The following is a 19,936-nucleotide window of genomic DNA, read 5'->3' as shown; positions in this document are numbered from 1 at the left end:
CTTGGTTGAAACTTGCAGAAAATAGACACCTCTAAAAGACTCCCCACCACTCCCTTGGATCACTCCCTGTGGTTGTTAATGGTGATGGTCCCATGATATCCGAGGCCTACAGATACTATGAAGGGCTGGAGTTGGGTCATTCAAGGCCTCACTGCTTCATCATGGTCCCACAAATTGCCTTTGAGGTGACAGGTCCCCTTGTGAGGTGACAGCTGAAACATGAGATGGTTTGGAATTTTCCAGCCTTGGCCACAAAGGGACACAGGCCATGAGGACCCCATGTCTGTGCCTGGCCTTCTGCTCGGTGGGACTGGGATCATAAGAGGGAGAGAAAGCTGGACCCTGCCACAGGGTATTCACGGTCTGTTGAGGGTGGCAAGATGCCAGGGAGTTCCAGGCACGTCTTGTAAATAAATGCATTAATTGAGGTATGTGCTAATTGCAGTGGGCAGGAATGAAAATAAGGTGGTGCCATCCAGTGCAGACAGGAGCCTGGACAGGGGTGGGGAGGGCAGTGGGCACAGGAGCTGTGTGGAAAGGACAGGCCTGGAGCCTGGCTGGGCAGAAACTTGAGGTTCAACAACCCGTTGGTTTTAATGTCAGGAGTGTTTTCTGTAATGATATCCTTACAGTTCTCTGGTAACTTTCTCTGGGAAGAGCAGCCTGTCTAGGCTGGGTGGGGAAAGTTCTGTGTCTGCTTTGACACTCTTTGTTTTTTTTGAGAAAGAGTCTTGCTTTGTCACCCAGGCTGGCATGTAGTGGTGCGATGTCAGCTCACTGCAATCTCCGCCTCCCCGGTTCAAGCAATTCTCCTGCCTTAGCTTCCCAAGTAGCTGAGATTATAGGCATGCACCACCACTCTAGGCTAATTTGTCTGTGTGTGTGTGTGTGTGTGTGTGTGTGTGTGTGTGTGTGTGTTTAGTAGAATCGGGGTTTCACCATATTGGCCAGGCTGGTCTTGAACTCTCCTGAGCTTGTGATCTGCCTGCCTCAGCCTCCAAAGTGCTGGGATTTCAGGTGTGAGCCACTGCGCCTGGCCTGCTTTGACATTCTTTTTTTTTTTTTTTTTTTTTTTTTTTTTGAGATGGAGTTTCACTTTTGTTACCCAGGCTGGAGTGCAATGGCAGCGATCTCGGCTCACCGCAACCTCCACCTCCTGGGTTCAGGCAATTCTCCTGCCTCAGCCACCTGAGTGGGATCACAGGCAGGCGCCACCATGCCCAGCTAATTTTTTGTATTATTAGTAGAGACGGGGTTTCACTATGTTGACCAGGATGGTCTCGATCTCTTGACCTCGTGATCCACCCGCCTCGGCCTCCCAAAGTGCTGGGATTACAGGCTTGAGCCACGGCGCCCGGCCGCTTTGACATTCTTGAGCTAAAGGAGACAGCCCCTGGAGCTAGCAGAGCCTGGGGAATGGGAGGCGGAGCCTGCCACGGAAGCGACCCTCCTCCAGCCTCCACTCTGGGAAGCTTTTGAGGTTTGCTTTGCCAAGGGCTGGGGAGGGCGTCCTTTGCAGAAACCTACAGGGTGAAATTGCTGAGGTCTCTCTTCAGATCCGCAAAGCTATCAGCCAAATTACATGCATATGTATAAAAAGGTGTATTTTTCTGAAGGGATGAGCCGTAGCGTTCATGAGACTCTTAGCAAGGCCTAGACACATAGAAGGGTCAGTGGGTCATTTCTTGGCCTTGTCTTGTGCTGTGGCCATGTTCTGAGGTTCCCATTCAGTTAGGGGCTAATGCTTAGCAATGGACTTGGTGGCTAGACCTCAGGAGGATGTTGCCTCCACTCAGGCCCACCTCTCAGGGCCCAGCTGCTGGTCTGTACCCCCACACGGGGCCTGGCCCACTCCCCGCAGCTCAGCATCTGAGGTGGGGACCGGTGTCTCCTTTGCAGATTATTTCCTGACAGCAAGGACCTGGTGAACTTTGCCTCCTGGTTTGCATTTGCCTTTCCCAACATGCTGATAATGCTCCTGCTCTCCTGGCTGTGGCTCCAGTGTATTTACATGAGATTCAAGTAAGTTCCAGCTGCGCACAGCCTGATGATAAATGATGCCTAATGATGCCTCAAGGCGGCAGAAAAGCCTTCAGACTCCACAGGCGGGTTTACACAGGCCTTCGTCTGTCCCTGACCTTCCTCCAGCCCCGTCTCTCGCTAGTCTGCCCTCCTGTTCCTTCAACCCTGGGCTGCTCTCTGAGCTTCTGCACACATGATCCCCTCTTCCTGGAATTCCATTCTCTACCTTCCCACCTCCTCAGCCTTCAAGGCCAGTGCAAATGCAGCTTCCCTGAATTTCCCCCCACCCACCGTTCCATCTCTGAGCCATTCCTAGTCATATCCCAGCCCTATCCTTCAGTATCTGCATTCAGGTTCCAGTGACTTAGAATTCCTCCAGCGCCACTGTGATGCCGGGCACAGCTCCCGGCACAGCTCTGGCACACGGAGGAAGAGCGAGTGGGTTAAAGCAATTAAAGATAAGCTGGTCCTCACGTGCCTGTTCGATATTACCGGACAAGCTTCCTCTTGCCCGTGTGGGTCCATCAGGCCAGGTCACAGCAAACCTGTGACTCAGCTCTGAGCTAAGCTCATATGCTCTGTGCCTCAATTCACAGGGAGTTTAAGCCAAGTAAACCCAGGAGTGATGACGTCCAAATCAATCCAAGCTAGACCTTTACTGCATGCCTCTGATGTTCCCAGCAGTGTGCAGGTCCTGGAAAGTTTACCTTCCTGTTCCCAGCACACAGGCAAGTTCATCAGAGGCCACCTTTGATGGCAGCCAGACTTTGGACAGGAACCATGACCAGTGGCTTGCAAATACCTAAAAAAAGTTATTGTTATTTTAGAACACACAAATTTATCTGTGGTGCAAAGGTGAACATGCCACACCAGGATAGAAAGTACTCAGCTCTGAGCCAAGTGCCTATGCTCTATGCCTCAATCCACGGACTCGAGCCAAGTAAAAACAGGGGAATATGTGACCAGAGGGAAGAGACTGCAGAGTGAGAGGCGGCAGTGCCCACAGAAACCTGTGATTTCATGAGGAAAATAGGGAATTTTCCTAAGTCTTCTTCTGAAGGACGAACTGTTTTGAAAACTGCCATTAAGAAGTTGCTATACAGGCCGGGCATGGTGGCTCACACCTGTAATCCCAACGTTTTGGGAGGCCAAGGTGGGCAGATCACCTGAGTCAGGAGTTTGTAACCAGCCTGGCCAACAAGGTGAAACCCCATCTCTGCTAAAAATACAAAAATTAACTGGGTGTGGTGGCCCACACCTCTAGTTCCAGCACTTTGGGAGGCTGAGATGGGCAGATGGCCTGGGGTCAGGAGTTCGAGACCATCCTGGCTAACATGGTAAATGAAACCCCTAAAAATTCTCTACTAAAAATCCAAAAATTAGCTGGGTGTGGTGGGACGTGCCTGTAATCCCAGCTACTTGGGAGGCTGAGGCAGGAGAATTGCTTGAACATGGGAGGCGGAGGTTATAGTGAGCTGAGATCGTGCCATTGCACTCCAGCCTGGGTGACAGAGTGAGACTCCGTTTCGAAAAAAAAAAAAAGTTACTATACACATTCCAAGCAGTTATAATAATGATAGTAAGAATAATAATTTTATTTTTTGAGGTGGAGTCTCACTCTGTTGCCCAGGCTGGAGTGCACTGGCATAATCTCAGTTCACTGCAACCTCAGCCTCCTGGGTTCAAGTAATTCTCCTGCCTCAGCCTCCTGAGTAGCTAGGACTAGAGGCACATACCACCATGTCTGGCTAATTTTTGTATTTTTAGTAGGGAGGGGGCTTCACCATGTTGGCCAGGATGGTCTCAATCTCTTGACCTCGTGATCCGCCCTCCTCGGCCTCCCAAAGTGCTGGGATTACACGTGTGAGCCACCGCACCCAGCCAACAATAAGAGTGTTAATGATTATTGCCCAGACCTCACTCTGTCCTGCCTGTGGATGGGGCAGGAAAGCTGCTCACGTGGCTGCCTGGCCACCTTTGACAGCACCTCTCTTGGCTTTGACAGCAGCTGTCTTTGCCCTGCGTCTTGCATCTTTACCAAAGTCCTGTTCATTTGCTCACATCCATCGAACAGGCCTCCCAGGAGATGATCTCGAACCTGCTGCCAGTGGGCATCTGTGTCTCCTCATGGGGCAATAGAAATAATCATGGCTAACATTTATTGATTGTTCATGATGTGCCAGACACAATTTTGAGCTCTTTTTTTTTTTTTTTTTTTTTTTGAGATGGAATTTCACTCTGTCGCCCAGTCTGGAGTGCAGTGGTGCGATCTTGGCTCACTGCAACCTCCGCCTCCCAGGTTCAAGCGATTCTCCCTGCCTCAGCCTCCCGAGTAGCTGGGATTGCAGTCACCCGCCACCACACCCAGCTAATTGTTGTATTTTGAAATAGAGACAGGGTTTTGCCATGTTGGCCAGGCTGGTCTTGAACTCCTGACCTCAGATGATCTGCCCGCTTCAGCCTCCCAAAGTGCTGGGATTATATAAGCCACCTCGCCTGGCCTGAGCACTCTTAAACTTAATTAATTTTCATGACAACCTATGAGGTCGGCACTATTATTGTTATTCCTAAAATACAGACAAGGCAACTGAGGCACGGAGAGGTGATGTGGTGTACACAGGGTTGTGTCACGGGGAAGTAGGGAACTGAGACTTGAACCCAGGCACTTTGGCTCCACTGTATGGCAACCCATCTTGGGGAGGCTGAGGGTTGCTGCCCTTAGTTGCCTCTAGACAAGCAATACCAGGTGTCAGAGCATTAGTTGCAGCCCAGGGGCTGCCCTAGAACCCTAAGGCCCACTGAGGAAGAGGAGGGAGATAGCATGGCATTGGGACCACGAGGGCATCATCAGCTTCTTGTCTGGCCAGAGGTGGTTGTCAGGCCCCTGGGGATTCACAGCCAAGAACCTGAAGCTGCAGTCCCCCAGCCTGGCATGGCCTTCTTATTGACTGGCAGGGGAGCCTGGCAGTGTCTGCGGCAGGGGGCTTCTGAGCACGCTCGCGATGGGGTGTGTATCTGCAGCCCAGTCGCACCCCTTCCTGACAGCCACTCTAGTTTGGACGCCTGCAGTGTGGCTGGTCAGGGTGGCTCACAGGAGCTGTGTTTTGGTTCCAGATCTGGAAGGTAGAGGACAGCTTTTACGTTCGGTTTGAGTGATGGGAACAGCGCTGTGGCCCAGGCCGCGTCCTACCGCAAACTAGGACCTGGTGATCCCTGCCTGCCTTTGTGGCCTCCTGGGCCTCCCCTCCTGAGGCCAGGGAGCACCTGTCTCTGCTGCAGGAAGCAGCTGCGCTGTCAGCTCTTGCTCCCACTTGAGTTCCTCATCTGAATGGTCGTGGAGAACAAGGTTAAGATCTCGGCCTCTAGCCTAATCCAGAAAAACTACCTTGCTGAGGAGTCTAGTGTAGCCTCCTAGACTATATCCAACAAAGAGGGCCAGACCCCACCGCAGGACCCCCGAGAACTACATGGGATATTATTACTGGTTATACCTAACTGTCTCAACCAAGCTCACCTCCTGTAATAGGGATGAGGGTTTGGGGACCCCTGGCAGGGCAGAGGCACTAAAGCTCAAGGGTCTCTTCCCTCTTCTTGGCTCAGCAGTATATTCAGTCCAGGTTCACCGTGGGGCGTCTTGGTGAAGGCAGAAGGACACTGCGGTGCCCCGATCCCGACCTAGGTCCCTCACAGGTCAACTGGATCCATTTGCTTGCATCTCATGCCAGTCCGGTAGTCATCAGATGAAATTAACCCAGAGATGACAGCAAAGCTGCTTAGCACGGGAGACTGAAGGCTTGGCGGTACCACTGTGGGCACCAGCACTGGACGACTGCATATTCCATGCAGCCTCAGAGTCTGCAACTACTGTGGTGTTGGGGATGAGCCGCCAGCACCGAATGCAGGCTCTGGATCCTGGGCCACTAGTCATGGCAAGCTCATCCCCTTATCCCGGAAACCTGAAGCCCTTGGCTAAGCCCCAGAGTCTCTAGGACGACAAGTGGCAGCAGATGTGAGGTGTTTGGTAGAGCACAAACTTTACCAAGGGCATGATAGCAGAGAGGCTCCCCCTGACACCAGCAGAGTCATCCTCATGCCCAGTGTCTAGAGAATGTCCCTGGTGGGTGACCCTCAGGATACAGAGCCTTGTCCCCTTGCCCAGCAGGGAGATCCTGGCCAGCCGTGCAGACCTGAGATCCGATCAGTGTTGCCTCTTTTCTTGACCCCTGAGCACCCCAGAAAGCCGTGTCCTGATGTCCTGGTGTCCCCATGCTCCGGGCCAAGCCAGCATCACAACAACACTTGACCCACAATCTCCAAGGCTATTCACATCCAGCACTTGCTTCGAGAATGAGCACCTATTCCATCAATCCCCGCCCTCCTAGGATTATGTCTTACGGCCCCCTGAAGGGCTGTCCCAAGGGACGGCTCTCCAAGGACATTACTCTTGGCCTCGCCCACCCCTTCAAATCAACAGTGGCTGGAACTGGGATGTGTGAATGCAATCTTCAGAACTGGGGCCCCTCTGCATGCCCTTGTCCCGTGCACAGGGGCCCCAGTTATCCCCTCTCCACAGCTGAGCTACCCTCTGCACCTCCTCCAAGAACCTCCTCTCATCTCTGCCTCCTCGTGCCAACACCAACTTAGCGGAGGCCCTGCAGGACGCCCTGGGCAATGGACACTGGTCCTAAGGAGGCCCATCCAGCATGGAGGTGCCCATCCTGGGCTGGCTTCCTTCCTGCCCTAGCCTTGCCTGCTGCTAGCCCCAGAGCCTCCTGAATCCCTCATCCTGCACCTCCAGCTCCTGGGAATGCACGGACCCGTTCTGCCCCTCACCAGCCCTGTCTGCCAGGATTCATATTCACTCCCTGTGTCTTACTGAGCCACCTTGGTGATGGGGGCTGGCATCCCAACACCATCAAAGCTCCAGGCTGAGGTGGAAGGAGGACTTGGGAAGGATGTGAGGGATCCCTGGTCCCACCTTGAGCAGGCTCTGGGACTTCTTATGGCCTTTCCCCAAGTGACCCTGGAACAGCCAGTCTCCAGGTGACTGGGCACCTGCCAAGACCCTCCAGCCTCTCTACAGAGACTTTTCCCTACTGCCTTCTGGGATGGAAGAACAGGAGAGGGAAAGAGGCAGGAAGGGCCTTTCTCCAGGCCCCACAGCAGGCAAGGGCAGCATTATGTGTCTTTCTGCCACATTCTGCTGTAGAACGTTTATGCCCCTCTGACCAGTACGTGAGCCAACCAGTCTGCTCTGCCCTTCTCCCATCTTTGCATTCTCCAGTTTTAAAAAGTCCTGGGGCTGTGGGCTGGAGAGGAAGAATAATGAGAAGGCTGCTCTCAAGATGCTGCAGGAGGAGTACAGGAAGCTGGGGCCCTTCTCCTTCGCGGAGGTCAACGTCCTGATCTGCTTCCTCCTGCTGGTTGTCCTGTGGTTCTCCCGAGACCCCGGCTTCATGCCCGGCTGGCTGACTGTCGCCTGGGTGGAGGGTGAGACAAAGTAAGTCTTTGATTCAATAGAAATCGCTGGCTTAGGGCTGGGTGTGGTGGCTCACGCCTGTAATCCCAGCACTTTGAGAGGCCGAGGCAGGCGAATCACAAGGTCCTGAAATCGAGACCATCCTGGCTAACATGGTGAAATGCCGTCTTTACTGAAAATACAGAAGATTAGCTGGGCATGGTGGCACGTGCCTGTAGTCCTGGCGACTTGGAAGGCTGAGGCAGGACAATCACTTGCGCCTGGGAGGCAGAGGTTGCAGTGAGCCGAGATTGCCCCACGTCACTCCAGCCTGGGCGACAGAGTGAGACTCCATCTCAAACAAAACAAAACAGAAACAAAAACAGAAAAGAAAAAAAAAAAAGAAAAAGAAAAAGAAATTGCTGGCTTAGTGCACTGGTGCCTAAATGCTGCAGTTCTTAGCTACAGGTGGCAAGAGGAATGTGGGCTGGGCACTCATGCTTGGTCAAGGTTTCTCTTTTTTTGGGAGTTGGGTTTCAGAGAGCACTCTGTTGGTTTCATGACTTATTTTTGTGTTTTGACCAAACTTTACAATAAGACCCCAAATGTGTTCCTGTGGTATCCTCTCCTCCCTGAATAGGCTGAGCAGAAAATACTTGGCCAGGCACAGTGGCCAGAGCTGGGCTGAGAGAGATTTCTTGGGCTCCCAGAGCTCTGGTTTCCAAATCTCTGCTCTGCCATCTGCCCTTTCGTATCTCTACATCTGGTCAAATACCTCCAAAGGCACACATCCAGGGAGCTTCATAGACAGAGACTTGGCAAAGTGGGTACATGTGGTTTCTCTCCTGGCTAAGATGCTGTCAGAATGGAAGAAAGATTGAGAAACATGTACATCCTAGGAAAGGCGAAAGATGTGGGCAGGGAGATGCTGCCTATGACGGCCGTTTCGTTTTGAAGGTCGGCTTGGGTCAGCACCAGAGTCCTTGTGGCCACCCTGGTAAACCCAAAATTCTAGAGAAGCTGGTCAAGAAGAGGTCCGGAAATACACCTATGGAGAATGCATGCGCCGAGAGAGGGAAGTAGGCTGCTTAGGGTCACCCAAAGTTGGTGGCCAAGAGTGTGGGCATCTTGATTTCTAGCCAGGACTCAGTCTACCACACCACTCTCGACCTTGACTTTTAGGGCTATATGAGCCTGTGTCTTTGCATAGGAGCATTTAGACACAGAACTGCTGGTGCTGGAATGGCTTTGTTGAGTGACTGTCATTGCAGCAGCTGAGCTGTGCTTTTCCCCACCTAGGTATGCCTCCGATGCCACTGTGGCCATCTTTGTGGCCATCCTGCTATTCATTGTGCCTTCACAGAAGCCCAAGTTCAACTTCTGCAGCCAGACCGAGGAAGGTAAGGCTCCTGTCCTGATCTTCCAGTCATCAGGGCCGGAGCGCAGGAAGCAAAGGATCACTGTGGGATGCGCTGGGCTCTGGAGGGAGAAAATCCCATCATATCCGAGAGGATTAGCTACATAACAAAGGCCTGGGAGACAGTGGCTTTGAAGCCACCGGTGGTATTATTTAGTGCAAAATGTCTTCTCTTTCGCTTTTTAAACATTTGAAATTGTATTTATATTACAACAGGAACAGAAAATGTTTTAAATTTCCCATAATACCACCAGTAACTTCTTGTTTTCTCTCTTCCTCCCAGTCTTTGCTAATATGTATATATATTACCTTATAATCAAAAGGATTATGTTATCATCAAAATAGGATTCAAACACACAGTTTGAATGCTATTTCTTTGTCGTTTCTTCTTCCGCTTTTGATTGACAGTACACTATAAACATTTCTCACTACTGCTATGGTCCTCAAATATATTTTCTCTAATAATGGTATTATATTGTGTAGAGGGGATGTAATAATTCTCCTGTTCTAGAACATTTTGGCTGTTTTGAATTTTTTATTTTCAGAAAGTAATGTTTTCTTGTTTATAGCGTTTCCTTTGAGGGTATTTCTCCTTTAGGATAAACTTCTAGGAGTAATATTGCTGGGGCAATAGAATATAAAGTCTTAATGGCTCTTAAAATGTATGGCCAAATTGCTTTTCAAAAAGGTTGTACCAATTTCTGATGCTATTGGCAGTGTGTGTCATAGTTTGACCATATCCTCACCACTAATATATATTAGTATAAAGTTTAACTCATTTTAGGTAGGAGATGGTACCTTGTTGTTCTTATTGGCTTGATTCCCCCTTGATATTAGATGTCTTTTGTCTTCTAATGCTGCTCTGGGGTGTGTGTGTGTGTGTGTGTGTGTTTGTGTGTGTGTGTGTGTGTGTGTGTGTGTGTGTATGTTTATTTTTGTTCTCAGAAAGGAAAACTCCATTTTACCCCCCTGCGCTGCTGGATTGGAAGGTCACCCAGGAGAAAGTGCCCTGGGGCATCGTGCTGCTACTAGGGGGCGGATTTGCTCTGGCTAAAGGATGCGAGGTAACTTCTCCAGCCACAGGCTGCCCAGAGCCCTCTTCTTTGACAAGAGGGTGACATTTCTCTACCCTTCCATCCCTGGGCTTGTGTGTTTCTGTGCCTGTATCAAACTGCGCATTCCTTGAGAATGGGGACTCTGTCTTCTCATCTAGGACTCTACACCACACATAGGGCCTGGAAGACAGAAAGTAACCTTTCAGTGATTGCAGGAGTGAGTGAATGAGTGATCCTGGTTAGCCGAGAGGGGTAGAGGACACTGTCAGGTACCCTCTGGGGTTTGATAGTAATGACCTCTGCTTTGATTTTTCTGAGGGAAATCTTTCTTTCAAGTCCTTGCCAATATTGTTTGCTACTACCGTTGGTTGTTCAGCTGGCTGAGCTCTTTGTTAACATGGTAGCTACTTCAAACTTGTTCTTTAGCTAAGTATGTAGCAGCATAGGAGGAGAGGAACATTTTGGAAAATACACAAAAATATAACTTTCTCTACTTCCCTCCTTCCCTCCTAGGGAAGAAAGGAGCCAGAGGGAGGGATAAGCCAGCTTGCTGCTGCTGTCCTTCAACCAACCATCCACCCATTCATGAGTGTAATAGACATGGTCTTGTTATTACTGTTTCCTCAATATCTAGGACACAGCTTGGTGCCTAATGGGTGCTAAATTCCTGTGGGGGTGAAAAAATCCATCCATCTAGTCATCTCTTGATCCATTCATCCATGCATCTATTCAAGTCTCCATCCATCCATCCATCCATCCATCCATCCAGCCAGCCAGCCAGCCAACCATCTACCCATCTATCCACCCATCCATCCACCCATCCATCCATCCATCCATCCATCCATCCATCCATCCACCCATCCATCCATGCATCCACCCATCCATCCATCCATCCATCCATCCATCCATCCATCCATCCACCCATCCATCCATCCATCCATCCACCCACCCATCCATCCATCCATCTATCCATCCATCCATCCATCCATCCATCCATCCATCCACCCATCCATCCATCCATCCATCCATCCATCCATCCATCCACCCACCCATCCATCCATCCATCTATCCATCCATCCATCCACCCATCCATCCACCCATCCATCATCCATCCATCCACCCATCCATCCACCCATCCATCCATCCATCCATCCATCCACCCATCCATCCATCCATCCATCCATCCATCCATCCACCCATCCATCCACCCATCCATCCATCCATCCATCCACCCATCCATCCACCCACCCATCCATCCATCCACCCATCCATCCACCCATCCATCCATCCACCCATCCATCCATCCACCCATCCATCCATCCATCCATCCATCCATCCATCCATCCATCCATCCAACATTCCTATTATGTCCCTAGTGTTAGGCCAGGCACAGAGATTACAGAGGAGATTGAGATATGGTCCCTGTTCTTGACAGACTTCAAGACTAGGGAGAGGCACATATGTGGAAGGGCATCTCAGGAAGTGGGACAGGATCAAGGGAGAAAATGTGAGGTATTTGGCTGAGGAGAAGTAGAAGATGAGGCCAGTGAAGCTAGCAGAAGCCACTTCTCTGAGGGCCTCAAGAGAGCGGGATGTGGACTGGATCGTGAAGGCAATAGACAGCCACTAAAGGACTGAGGCCAGGGGGTGAGTTGGTCAGATCTGCAGGTCAGGAAATCACTCTGATGTCTGGAGTCGGGGCCTGGGATGGGCAGGGCATGGAGGAGAACTAGCAGAGACTCTGCAGCCTTCGTTTCACTCAGGCTCAGAACTTTGGACTCCGTGGATGTTCTCTCCTTGACATTCCCTCCTCCTCTGGCCCCCAGCAGAGCACCATCCCCAGCTTTCCTTGAGACTCGGACTATTCCTGCTCAGCCTCTGTTGCTGACTTCTCCTCTGTTCTCCCTGTAATAGGAGTGTCCGTCCAGGCTCTGTCCTTGGCCTCTCCTCTCTTTACACTTCATTCTCTCCCTGGACAATCTCTTCTCAGCTCAAAGCCCTAAATCTAAACCCTCAATTTCTGGTCGAAATGTATCTCCTGAGCTTCCAAAACTGTGGAGGACTGAAGAGGAGGAGATGGATGTGAGACGTTTGGGTGACTTGGTGACTGAGTGGGTATAAGGAATGAGGGGAACAGCCTTCTGGGTTTGGACAGCTGGTGGATGGTGAGTCCGTTCACCAAACTGGGAGGCCCAGAGAGAGAAGCAGATTCTGGGCTATGGAGGATGAATGCAGGGTGGCGCATACTGAGTCTGTTGTGCTCATGGGACATCTGGGTAGACATTTTCAGAAGGCATATGGGTGTGTAAATCCAGATAGTAGGCCAGCTGGCTGGAAGTACAGAGTTAGGAGACAGCAGAGTGATGATGGGGATGAAAATGGTGGGAATGGATGAGGTCACCTACGAGGTGTAGAGAAAGAGGGTCAGGAGGGGAGGACGGGCCAAGCTGACTCTGGTCCTGAAGGAGCTGCAAGCCAGGAGCCCTGCAGTAACTACCCTTGTGGTGCTTCCCAGGCCTCGGGGTTGTCCGAGTGGATGGGGAAGCAGATGGAACCCTTGCACGCAGTGCCCCCGGCAGCCATCACCTTGATCTTATCCTTGCTCGTTGCCGTGTTCACTGAGTGCACAAGCAACGTGGCCACCACCACCCTGTTCCTGCCCATCTTTGCTTCCATGGTAAGTAACGTAATGATGGGGAGGGGCCCTTCCATTTCACAGGAAGCTGCCAACACATGGCCATGTTCTGGGTCCCTAAAGAGGCAGCGGTCCAGGCCAGAGCCAGACCAGGCTTTGGAGACCCAGGTCTGGCTGTGACATGGATTCGTGGGCCCTGGATGCCTCTGCTCCTGGGGCCCCCGCTGCTTTGCCACTCCTCTGGGTATCCCTCATGCTGGCCACGGCATCAAACATGGACCAAGTTCTCAGATTTGTTTTAGAAATCTAATTGGATTATTTTTCAAGCTGGGGAGACGGGACTCGGGCTAAAGAGGAGCAGGCCAGAGCCATGGTCTCTGGGCATGGAGCACAGGTGTGCAGAAGGACTGCAGAGCAGGGGCAGCACCGGCTGGAACCCCCCAGGAAGAGGCCTCGGAGGAGTGGGGACTTGGGAATGGGTGGAAGGAGAGAGAGAATTCTGGGAAGGTGGAGCAGCACGTGTGCAGGGCAATGGTACACAGGACTGCGGACTCCTGGAGGCCTTGCTTGAGGAGCACAGGGAGTTGAGAGAGGTAGCTGTCACTCGTGGGAAAAGCTGCTGAGTGCCAGGCTAAAGCATCCTGTTCTGTGGACAAGCATGTTTTTGAGTTGGGATTGAAAAGAAAGCAGAGCTTATAGGAAAATCAGTGGCTACCGCTTTTTTTTTTTTTTTTTTTTTTTTGCATTTCCTTCTGTCACCCACTGCAAAGACGTACCAGCCTCAGGGTAGTGTGAAAACAGCCCTGGTCTTGCAGTCAGGAGACCTGAGTTCAAGATGTGGGATCTCTGCACATGACCCTTAACTTCTTTCCTCCTGGAGCTGTGCTGATGGCCAAGTAAGATGAGGGCTATGAAAAGCCTCTGTAGACTGCAAAATGAGCATGGGAGAGGCTGTCATTATTCTGGAATTGGGAGACAGATTTACAAAGGGCCTGAACACAGGACTGAAGTTGGTAAATTTCCATTCAGCTGCCTGGGCGTCTGTGTGTATCAAAAGCAAAACTAAGTGGTTTTTTTTTTCCTTTCCAAGTGAAGATGAAAGTGTTAAAAGTAGCAAGGAGGTAAAGGTGTGAAAAATAGCAAAGCGACCTGTCTCTTCTCCTAAGCAGGCTGCCCAGACAGATGCCCAGTAAGAGGAGCAGCTTTTGATGCCAGGCATGTGGTGGTGATGCCTCCTCTCTCCTAGCAAAGGCCCTGGCTTTGTCATCTCCAGCCCTAGCTGGGAACACCAAGGGTCCCAACCAGACAACTGCAGGCTCTAACAGGCCCTTTGAGAACAAGCTTTTCTAGAACCAGAAACCCCAAGTAAAATTTCCTCCAGCTACCTCTAAGGCCCATCACAATCTTGTCTCATGCCTACCTATGAGAAAAGAAAAGGTGGTGGCCATTGAACTGGGTTGCCAAGGAGTGTGGGGTGCAGACACCGTATGGTACCCAGAGCCAAGAAAATGAGGATGGTGGAGGGAAGAGCCAGGCCCCTGCCTGGGACGTCTCAGTGATTCCAGACGATGTAGGACTTCCTGCAGCCGTTTCGGAGGGCTGTTTACCAACAGGAACCATAGCATTACATCTGCTCAGACCCCTTGACTCAGCAATTTTGTTTGAGAACACATCTTAGGAAAATAATCAGAGATGCCTACAAACATGTATTATGATGTTGTATGGCAGAATTATTATACAAATATATTCATAGTGATGGGGGTTTGCAGAAATAAATTATCCTATATTCATATAACATAACACTATCAGGTCATTAAAAATCACAGTTTCGAAGAGTAATAAAATGGGAACATGCTCATAGTATTATTTCTTTAATTTGCAGATGGTGTATGGCTAAAAGTGTCTAATAATGCAAAGCTGTGTACAGAATTTAAACCTGTAGCCTCCTCCCTAGAGATGATTTCTGTTATTAATTTCTCAGGTGTCTTTCTGGATATATTATATACACACACACACACACACACTCTCTCTCTCTCTCTCTCTCTCTCTTTCTCTCTCTCTCTCTCTCTTTAAATAAATGGCATCATTCTATAGTCATTACACATCTTAATTTTTGTTGTTGTTGTTTTTTTGAGACAGAGTTTCACTCTTATCACCCAGGCTGGAGTGCAATGGCGCGATCTTGGCTCACTGCAACCTCTGCCTCCTGGGTTGAAGCAATTCTCCTGCCTCAGCCTTTCGACTAGCTGGGATTACAGGCATCAGCCACCTCGCCCTGCTCTTGTATTTTTAGTAGAGATGGGGTTTCACCAAGTTGGCCAGGCTGGTCTCAAACTCCTGACTTCAGGTGATCTGCCTACCTTGGCCTCCCAAAGTGCTGAGATGACAGATGTAGCCACTGCACCTGGCCATACGTCTTAATTTTTAAAAAATCTAACCATAGGTCTTGGTAATCTTTCCATAGTAGCACAAAAAAGCCAATCCAATTGTTTATAGCTGCATACTATTCCATGGCTTGTATCTATCATATTTTATTTAGCCATCCTGCTATTAGTGAGCATGGAGTTGGCTTCCTGCATTTTCCTGTTATATTGTTGCCACAAACATGTTTGCACGTATCTGCCCTCATGCGTGTAAATCTGCATGATACATAATTGATTGGATAGCTTTTAGGAATTATTCATTCATACGCTCAACAAATATTTAATGAGTGCCTACTCTCTGATGGGTGCTGTTAGATGTGGCTGAATTTTAAAGTGTAGAATTTAAAAGGTGGCTACCAAATTCTATGTGCGAAATGATCCCATGTGTGTTAAGAAACACACGCATCCACAGATTTATATGCAGGTGAGAAAATGTGGTCCCTGCCCTCTAGGTTCTCGGTCTGTGGCAGGACAGACAGACATTTGCACGTGGCACTGGAAGGTTGAGTGCAGTCTAAGTACTCAGCAGGGTCTCTGGCACATAGTAGGTGCCCAAGAAATATATGTTGAATGAATTGAGGGGGTTCAGAAAGGCCTTCCAGGGGGAGGTAGCCTCTGAGCTCAGCCTTCAGTGTTTGGTAGGTAAAGTTATTTACTAGAGACGTGGCAAAAGGGAGAGGAGCCAAGGCAGGGGCACAGAGGTTCAAACGTACCTGGCACGTTCAGAGAATGCTTTTCAGAATCCCGTCCCCAAGAGCTTCTGTATTCTGTACAGTGATGCTGCAATGCTGTGTTTTTCTGCAGTCTCGCTCCATCGGCCTCAATCCGCTGTACGTCATGCTCCCCTGTACGCTGAGTGCCTCCTTTGCCTTCATGTTGCCTGTGGCCACCCCTCCGAATGCCATCGTGTTCACCTACGGGCACCTCAAGGTTGCTGACATGGTAACACAGCTGTTTTTATTCACTCCCATTGCACTATAATGCTGTTGTCATAAGGGATGCCCCATTTATGAATGATGTGTGAGTTTCAAAATAATGTCATATGATTTCGGAATATCACGGAACATCCAGACCTGTAGTCATTGTTTACATTAATAATGCAGCTTTTCACTGCAACCTCTGCCTCCTGGGTTCAAGCGATTCTTCTGCCTCAGCCTCCCGAGTAGCTGTGAATACAGGTGCCAGCCACGTCACTCCACTAATTTTTGTGTTTTTAGTAGAGACGGGGTTCATCGTGTTCCATTGTGTTAACCTACGGGTACCTCAAGTTTGCTAACATGGTAACACAGCTGTTTTTACTTACTCCCATGGAACTATAATTCAGTTATCATAACAGATGCCCCATTAATGAATGACGTGTGAGTTTCAAAATGATGTCATATGATTTGAGAATACTACGGAACTTCCAGACCTGTGGTCAGTGTCTACATTTACAATGCAGCTTTTTTTTTTTTTTTTAAATGATCTCAAACTTCACACACTATTCTTTCTCTGAAGTGGGCTGCAGAATCTCCCACCTGGAGAAGCCTGTGCAGGCACCAGGGGAGTCCTTGGAAAGGGTGAAGGTGGAGCTGGACTCACATGACCATGAAGATAGGCAGCGCAGGCTTAGGCAACAGGGAGACGCTACTTACAGTCACAGAGATTCAGAGGGGTGTCTGAAGAGGTAGAGCAGAGAGAGGAAGAGAGAGACCGCTGCTTGGGAGTAGATGGTAGATGATGCTTTGGGAACAAATGCAGTCAGAGAAAGAACTCTTCATGCCTGGCTTGGCTCTGTCACCTCTGATGGGAGAAGAAGGGTAGCTTTGCCGCTCTGGGGTGGGATAGGGGAAAGTGTGTGAACCCAGGATGCCAGAAATGCACCTTGGACCAGTCAGGTGTTCCTTATCTCAGAGCCTCTGCTGGGTATCTCAGAGCCTCTGCTGGGTATCTCAGGGACTCCATGGAGCGTTTTCATAAAAAGGGTGGGTCCTGGCTGGGCACAATGGCTCATACCTATAATCCCAGCACTTTGGGAGGCTGAAGCAGGCAGATCACAGGTCAGGAGTTCGAGACCAGCTTGACCAGCATGGTGAAATAATGTCTCTACTAAAAATACAAATATTAGCCAGGCATGGTGGCGTGTGCCTGCAATCTCAGCTACTCAGGAGGCTGAAGCAGGAGAATCAATTGAACCCAGGAGGTGGAGGTTGCAGTGAGCCAAGATCGCACCACTGCACCCCAGTCTGGGTGATAGAGCAAGACTCCATCTCAAAAAAAAGAAAAAGGAGTGGATCCCAGAAACCGTGGACTGCAAACCTGATTCCAGTCCCCAGTCAAATATCTACGGCAGGCCAGTGAAGCAGTGGTTAGCCATCACGGGGGAAGACTGCAGAGCAGGCGTCAGAAAGAGCACGAGGAGATCCACAGAGAAGCTGGCACGTGCTTGCAGGATGGTTCGGGCACTGCGGTGAGCAGTGAATGTGGACTTACATGCTGGGCCCTGTCACCATTCCCCCGAATGGCCTCGGCCGCTGCCTCCCACCACCTCTCTGAGGTCATTTTCCAAATGCTCATGGGTATAAAGAACTCATCTGCTCTACCTACTTCCCAGGGATGCCTTGAGTACCAGGGATACCTGGGGGACCTGAAGTGGCTCTGTCTGGGCGTTGGGGGAGCACAGAGCAAGGGCGAGGCCCAGGGGACTGGCCCTTTGTCTTCCTCTCTGAGAGCGCGAGTTCCCAGCAGGCCTCAGGGTGCTGACTCGGACCCTGTCTCTTTTCCAGGTGAAAACAGGACTCATGATGAACATCATTGGAGTCTTCTGTGTGTTTCTGTCTGTCAACACCTGGGGACGGGCCATATTTGACTTGGATCATTTCCCTGACTGGGCTAATGTGACACATGTCGAGACTTAGGGAGAGCCACAAGACCACGTACACGGCCCCACCCTCCTCAGGACTACGGAACCTTCTGACACACCTTGCACAGAGTTTTGGGGTCACACCCAAAAGTGACTCAATGATGTCCACATGCCATCAAAACCCAGCCAGTGGGTGGGCCATCTCTTCCTCCAGGCCCGGATGCAGAGATGGGAATGGGCGGCTGGAGGGCAGGCTCAGAAGTGAAGGGAACCCCTCAAGGGCTGCTGGACCCCTCTTTCCCAAGCCTTGCCATTATCACTGTGAGGGCAGGTAGCCGAGGGGTCAGGATGCAGGCTCCTACACCCGCTCTGCCTCCAGCATCCCCTACATGGGGCTCTGGTTTTCACTCGCTTCGTCCTAGGTAGTTTAAGTGGGAATCAGATCCTCTGGTTGAGAGCTAAGACAACCACCTACCAGTGCCCATGCCCCTCCCGGCTCACCTTGAGCTGCCTCAGTTCATCTCTGTCATTCTGAAGGGGACACCCCAGCCAGGGACAGAGTGCCTGGTCTGGAGCAGCCTCCCACTGCTGGAGTGAGAGTGGGAACTGGAGCCTCTCGGAGCCTCTCGGAACGCCTCGTGTGGCCACCACCAAAAAAAGGATGAGGAATCTGAGTTGTAACTTCAGGATGACACCTGGCTTCCCACCCACAGCGCACCACTGGCCAGCCTGCTCTTTCCGTGACTTCGTTCTGTCTTAATTGACTGGACCCCTGTCCCACCTCCCCAGTGAGCCTCCTCCAACTCCTGGGACCCCTGTTGTCTGGGCTAACATTTGCCGAGATGCCCTGGCTGGCAGCCTCTGGTGTGCCCCTTTTCTCCCAGGCAGGCCATCTGTTCTGGGAGATGCTTTCCCTGCCATCCCCCAATAGCTCGGATCACACTCCAAGTACGGGCAGTGATGGCGCTCTGGGCGCCGCGGTGGGCTCTCTAGGTACTCCCCTGAGGCCCAGAGTGGACACAGCTGTGAGTGTCCCCGAGCTAGGCCACTTCCGAGTCTTTCATGCCAGAGCAGGAGCTCCTCTGGGGAAAGTCTTCGCTTTTTGACTGGCCTTCACAACCATGCCTGGTGACAACAGAGGACCGCTGAGAATGAGCAGTGCTTGGTGGCCCCTCAACAGACAAGCCCTGCCCGTGAGCCAATCTACTTGAAGTTACTTGGACAAAGACCCCAAAGTGGGGCAGCAACTCCACAGTGGCCATTGGAATCCTCGGAACTCCCCTGTAAGATACAGACATGAGAGACAAGTACCTTCTTGCCCCTGCAAGCCCGTTGTATTTCCTTCTCGCGCTGCTCTGGAAGAGAGGCAGTAGCAGATTGATGAGCTCCTGGATGGCATTTTCCAGGGCAGGAGAAAGTATGAGAGCCTCAGGAAACCCCATCAAGGGACCGAGTGTGTGTCTGGTTCCTTGGGTGGGACAATTCCTGACCGCACTGTCCAGGTCTTGCTCTCATTAAATGCTCTGTCTCCCATGGAAAGTTCCACCGTGCTGCTGACTCGTCTCTGGTTTTCTGCAGTGTGGGGAGCCCAGGGAGGTGGATGAATGAATGGTTACTCCCTGCTCACCTCCTGGGTGCCGGGTCTTCCTGTCCCTGGTCAATCCACTGGTTATCTCATTCGATCTTTGCAGCAACCCTGTGAGATAGGAAGGTGTTATTATCCTTTGTCTTTCAAAAAAAAAAAAGGGAGGTGTCCAAAGTCACATGTCAAGTTACTGGCAGTTACAGTTCCAACCCAGAGCTTCCAACTCCATATCCACTGCTCCTTCTGCTAGCCATGAAGAAGGGCCTTGGCCTTACGGGGCTTGTAGGGAAAGGTGAGAGGCCAAGAGCAAGTCCATGCCAAGGGAAGAGCCCCAAACGTGAGTCCTTGTCTGTTGCCTCCTCTGAGAAAGGCACAGGACAGTGATCAATGAGACAGGGTGGTCCTTGCCCTACGAAGCAAAGTGTCTGGTTGGGGAGAGAAGTAGGAAAAAGGCTACCACCTCCCCCAACCAAGGTACAGCAGCTGGCTTCCTTCGTCC

At 50.8% G+C, this 19,936-nt stretch overlaps 1 protein-coding gene across 3 annotated transcripts in view; it reads left to right on the top strand.

Annotated features, from left to right (window-relative positions):
* SLC13A5 (solute carrier family 13 member 5) overlaps positions 1 to 19,666 on the top strand; it is a 33,056-nt gene extending 13,390 nt beyond the window's left edge. For 2 of the 3 annotated variants that reach the window (XM_003929115.4, XM_010339746.3), the window contains exons 6-12: positions 1,900 to 2,022; positions 7,307 to 7,522; positions 8,780 to 8,880; positions 9,843 to 9,961; positions 12,468 to 12,629; positions 15,815 to 15,952; positions 17,776 to 19,666. In XM_003929115.4, the coding sequence (XP_003929164.2) occupies positions 1,900 to 2,022; positions 7,307 to 7,522; positions 8,780 to 8,880; positions 9,843 to 9,961; positions 12,468 to 12,629; positions 15,815 to 15,952; positions 17,776 to 17,907 (991 nt within the window). In that variant the 3' untranslated portion in view covers positions 17,908 to 19,666. The remainder of the gene's footprint in view (positions 1 to 1,899; positions 2,023 to 7,306; positions 7,523 to 8,779; positions 8,881 to 9,842; positions 9,962 to 12,467; positions 12,630 to 15,814; positions 15,953 to 17,775) is intronic. The other variant, XM_010339747.3, reaches the window with a different exon arrangement.
* Positions 19,667 to 19,936: the final 270 nt, after the last annotated feature.

Source organism: Saimiri boliviensis, chromosome 17 (genome assembly GCF_048565385.1).
Source record: "Saimiri boliviensis isolate mSaiBol1 chromosome 17, mSaiBol1.pri, whole genome shotgun sequence".
Lineage (NCBI taxonomy): Eukaryota > Metazoa > Chordata > Mammalia > Primates > Cebidae > Saimiri > Saimiri boliviensis.
This window is presented reverse-complemented; position numbering and strand designations above follow the sequence as displayed.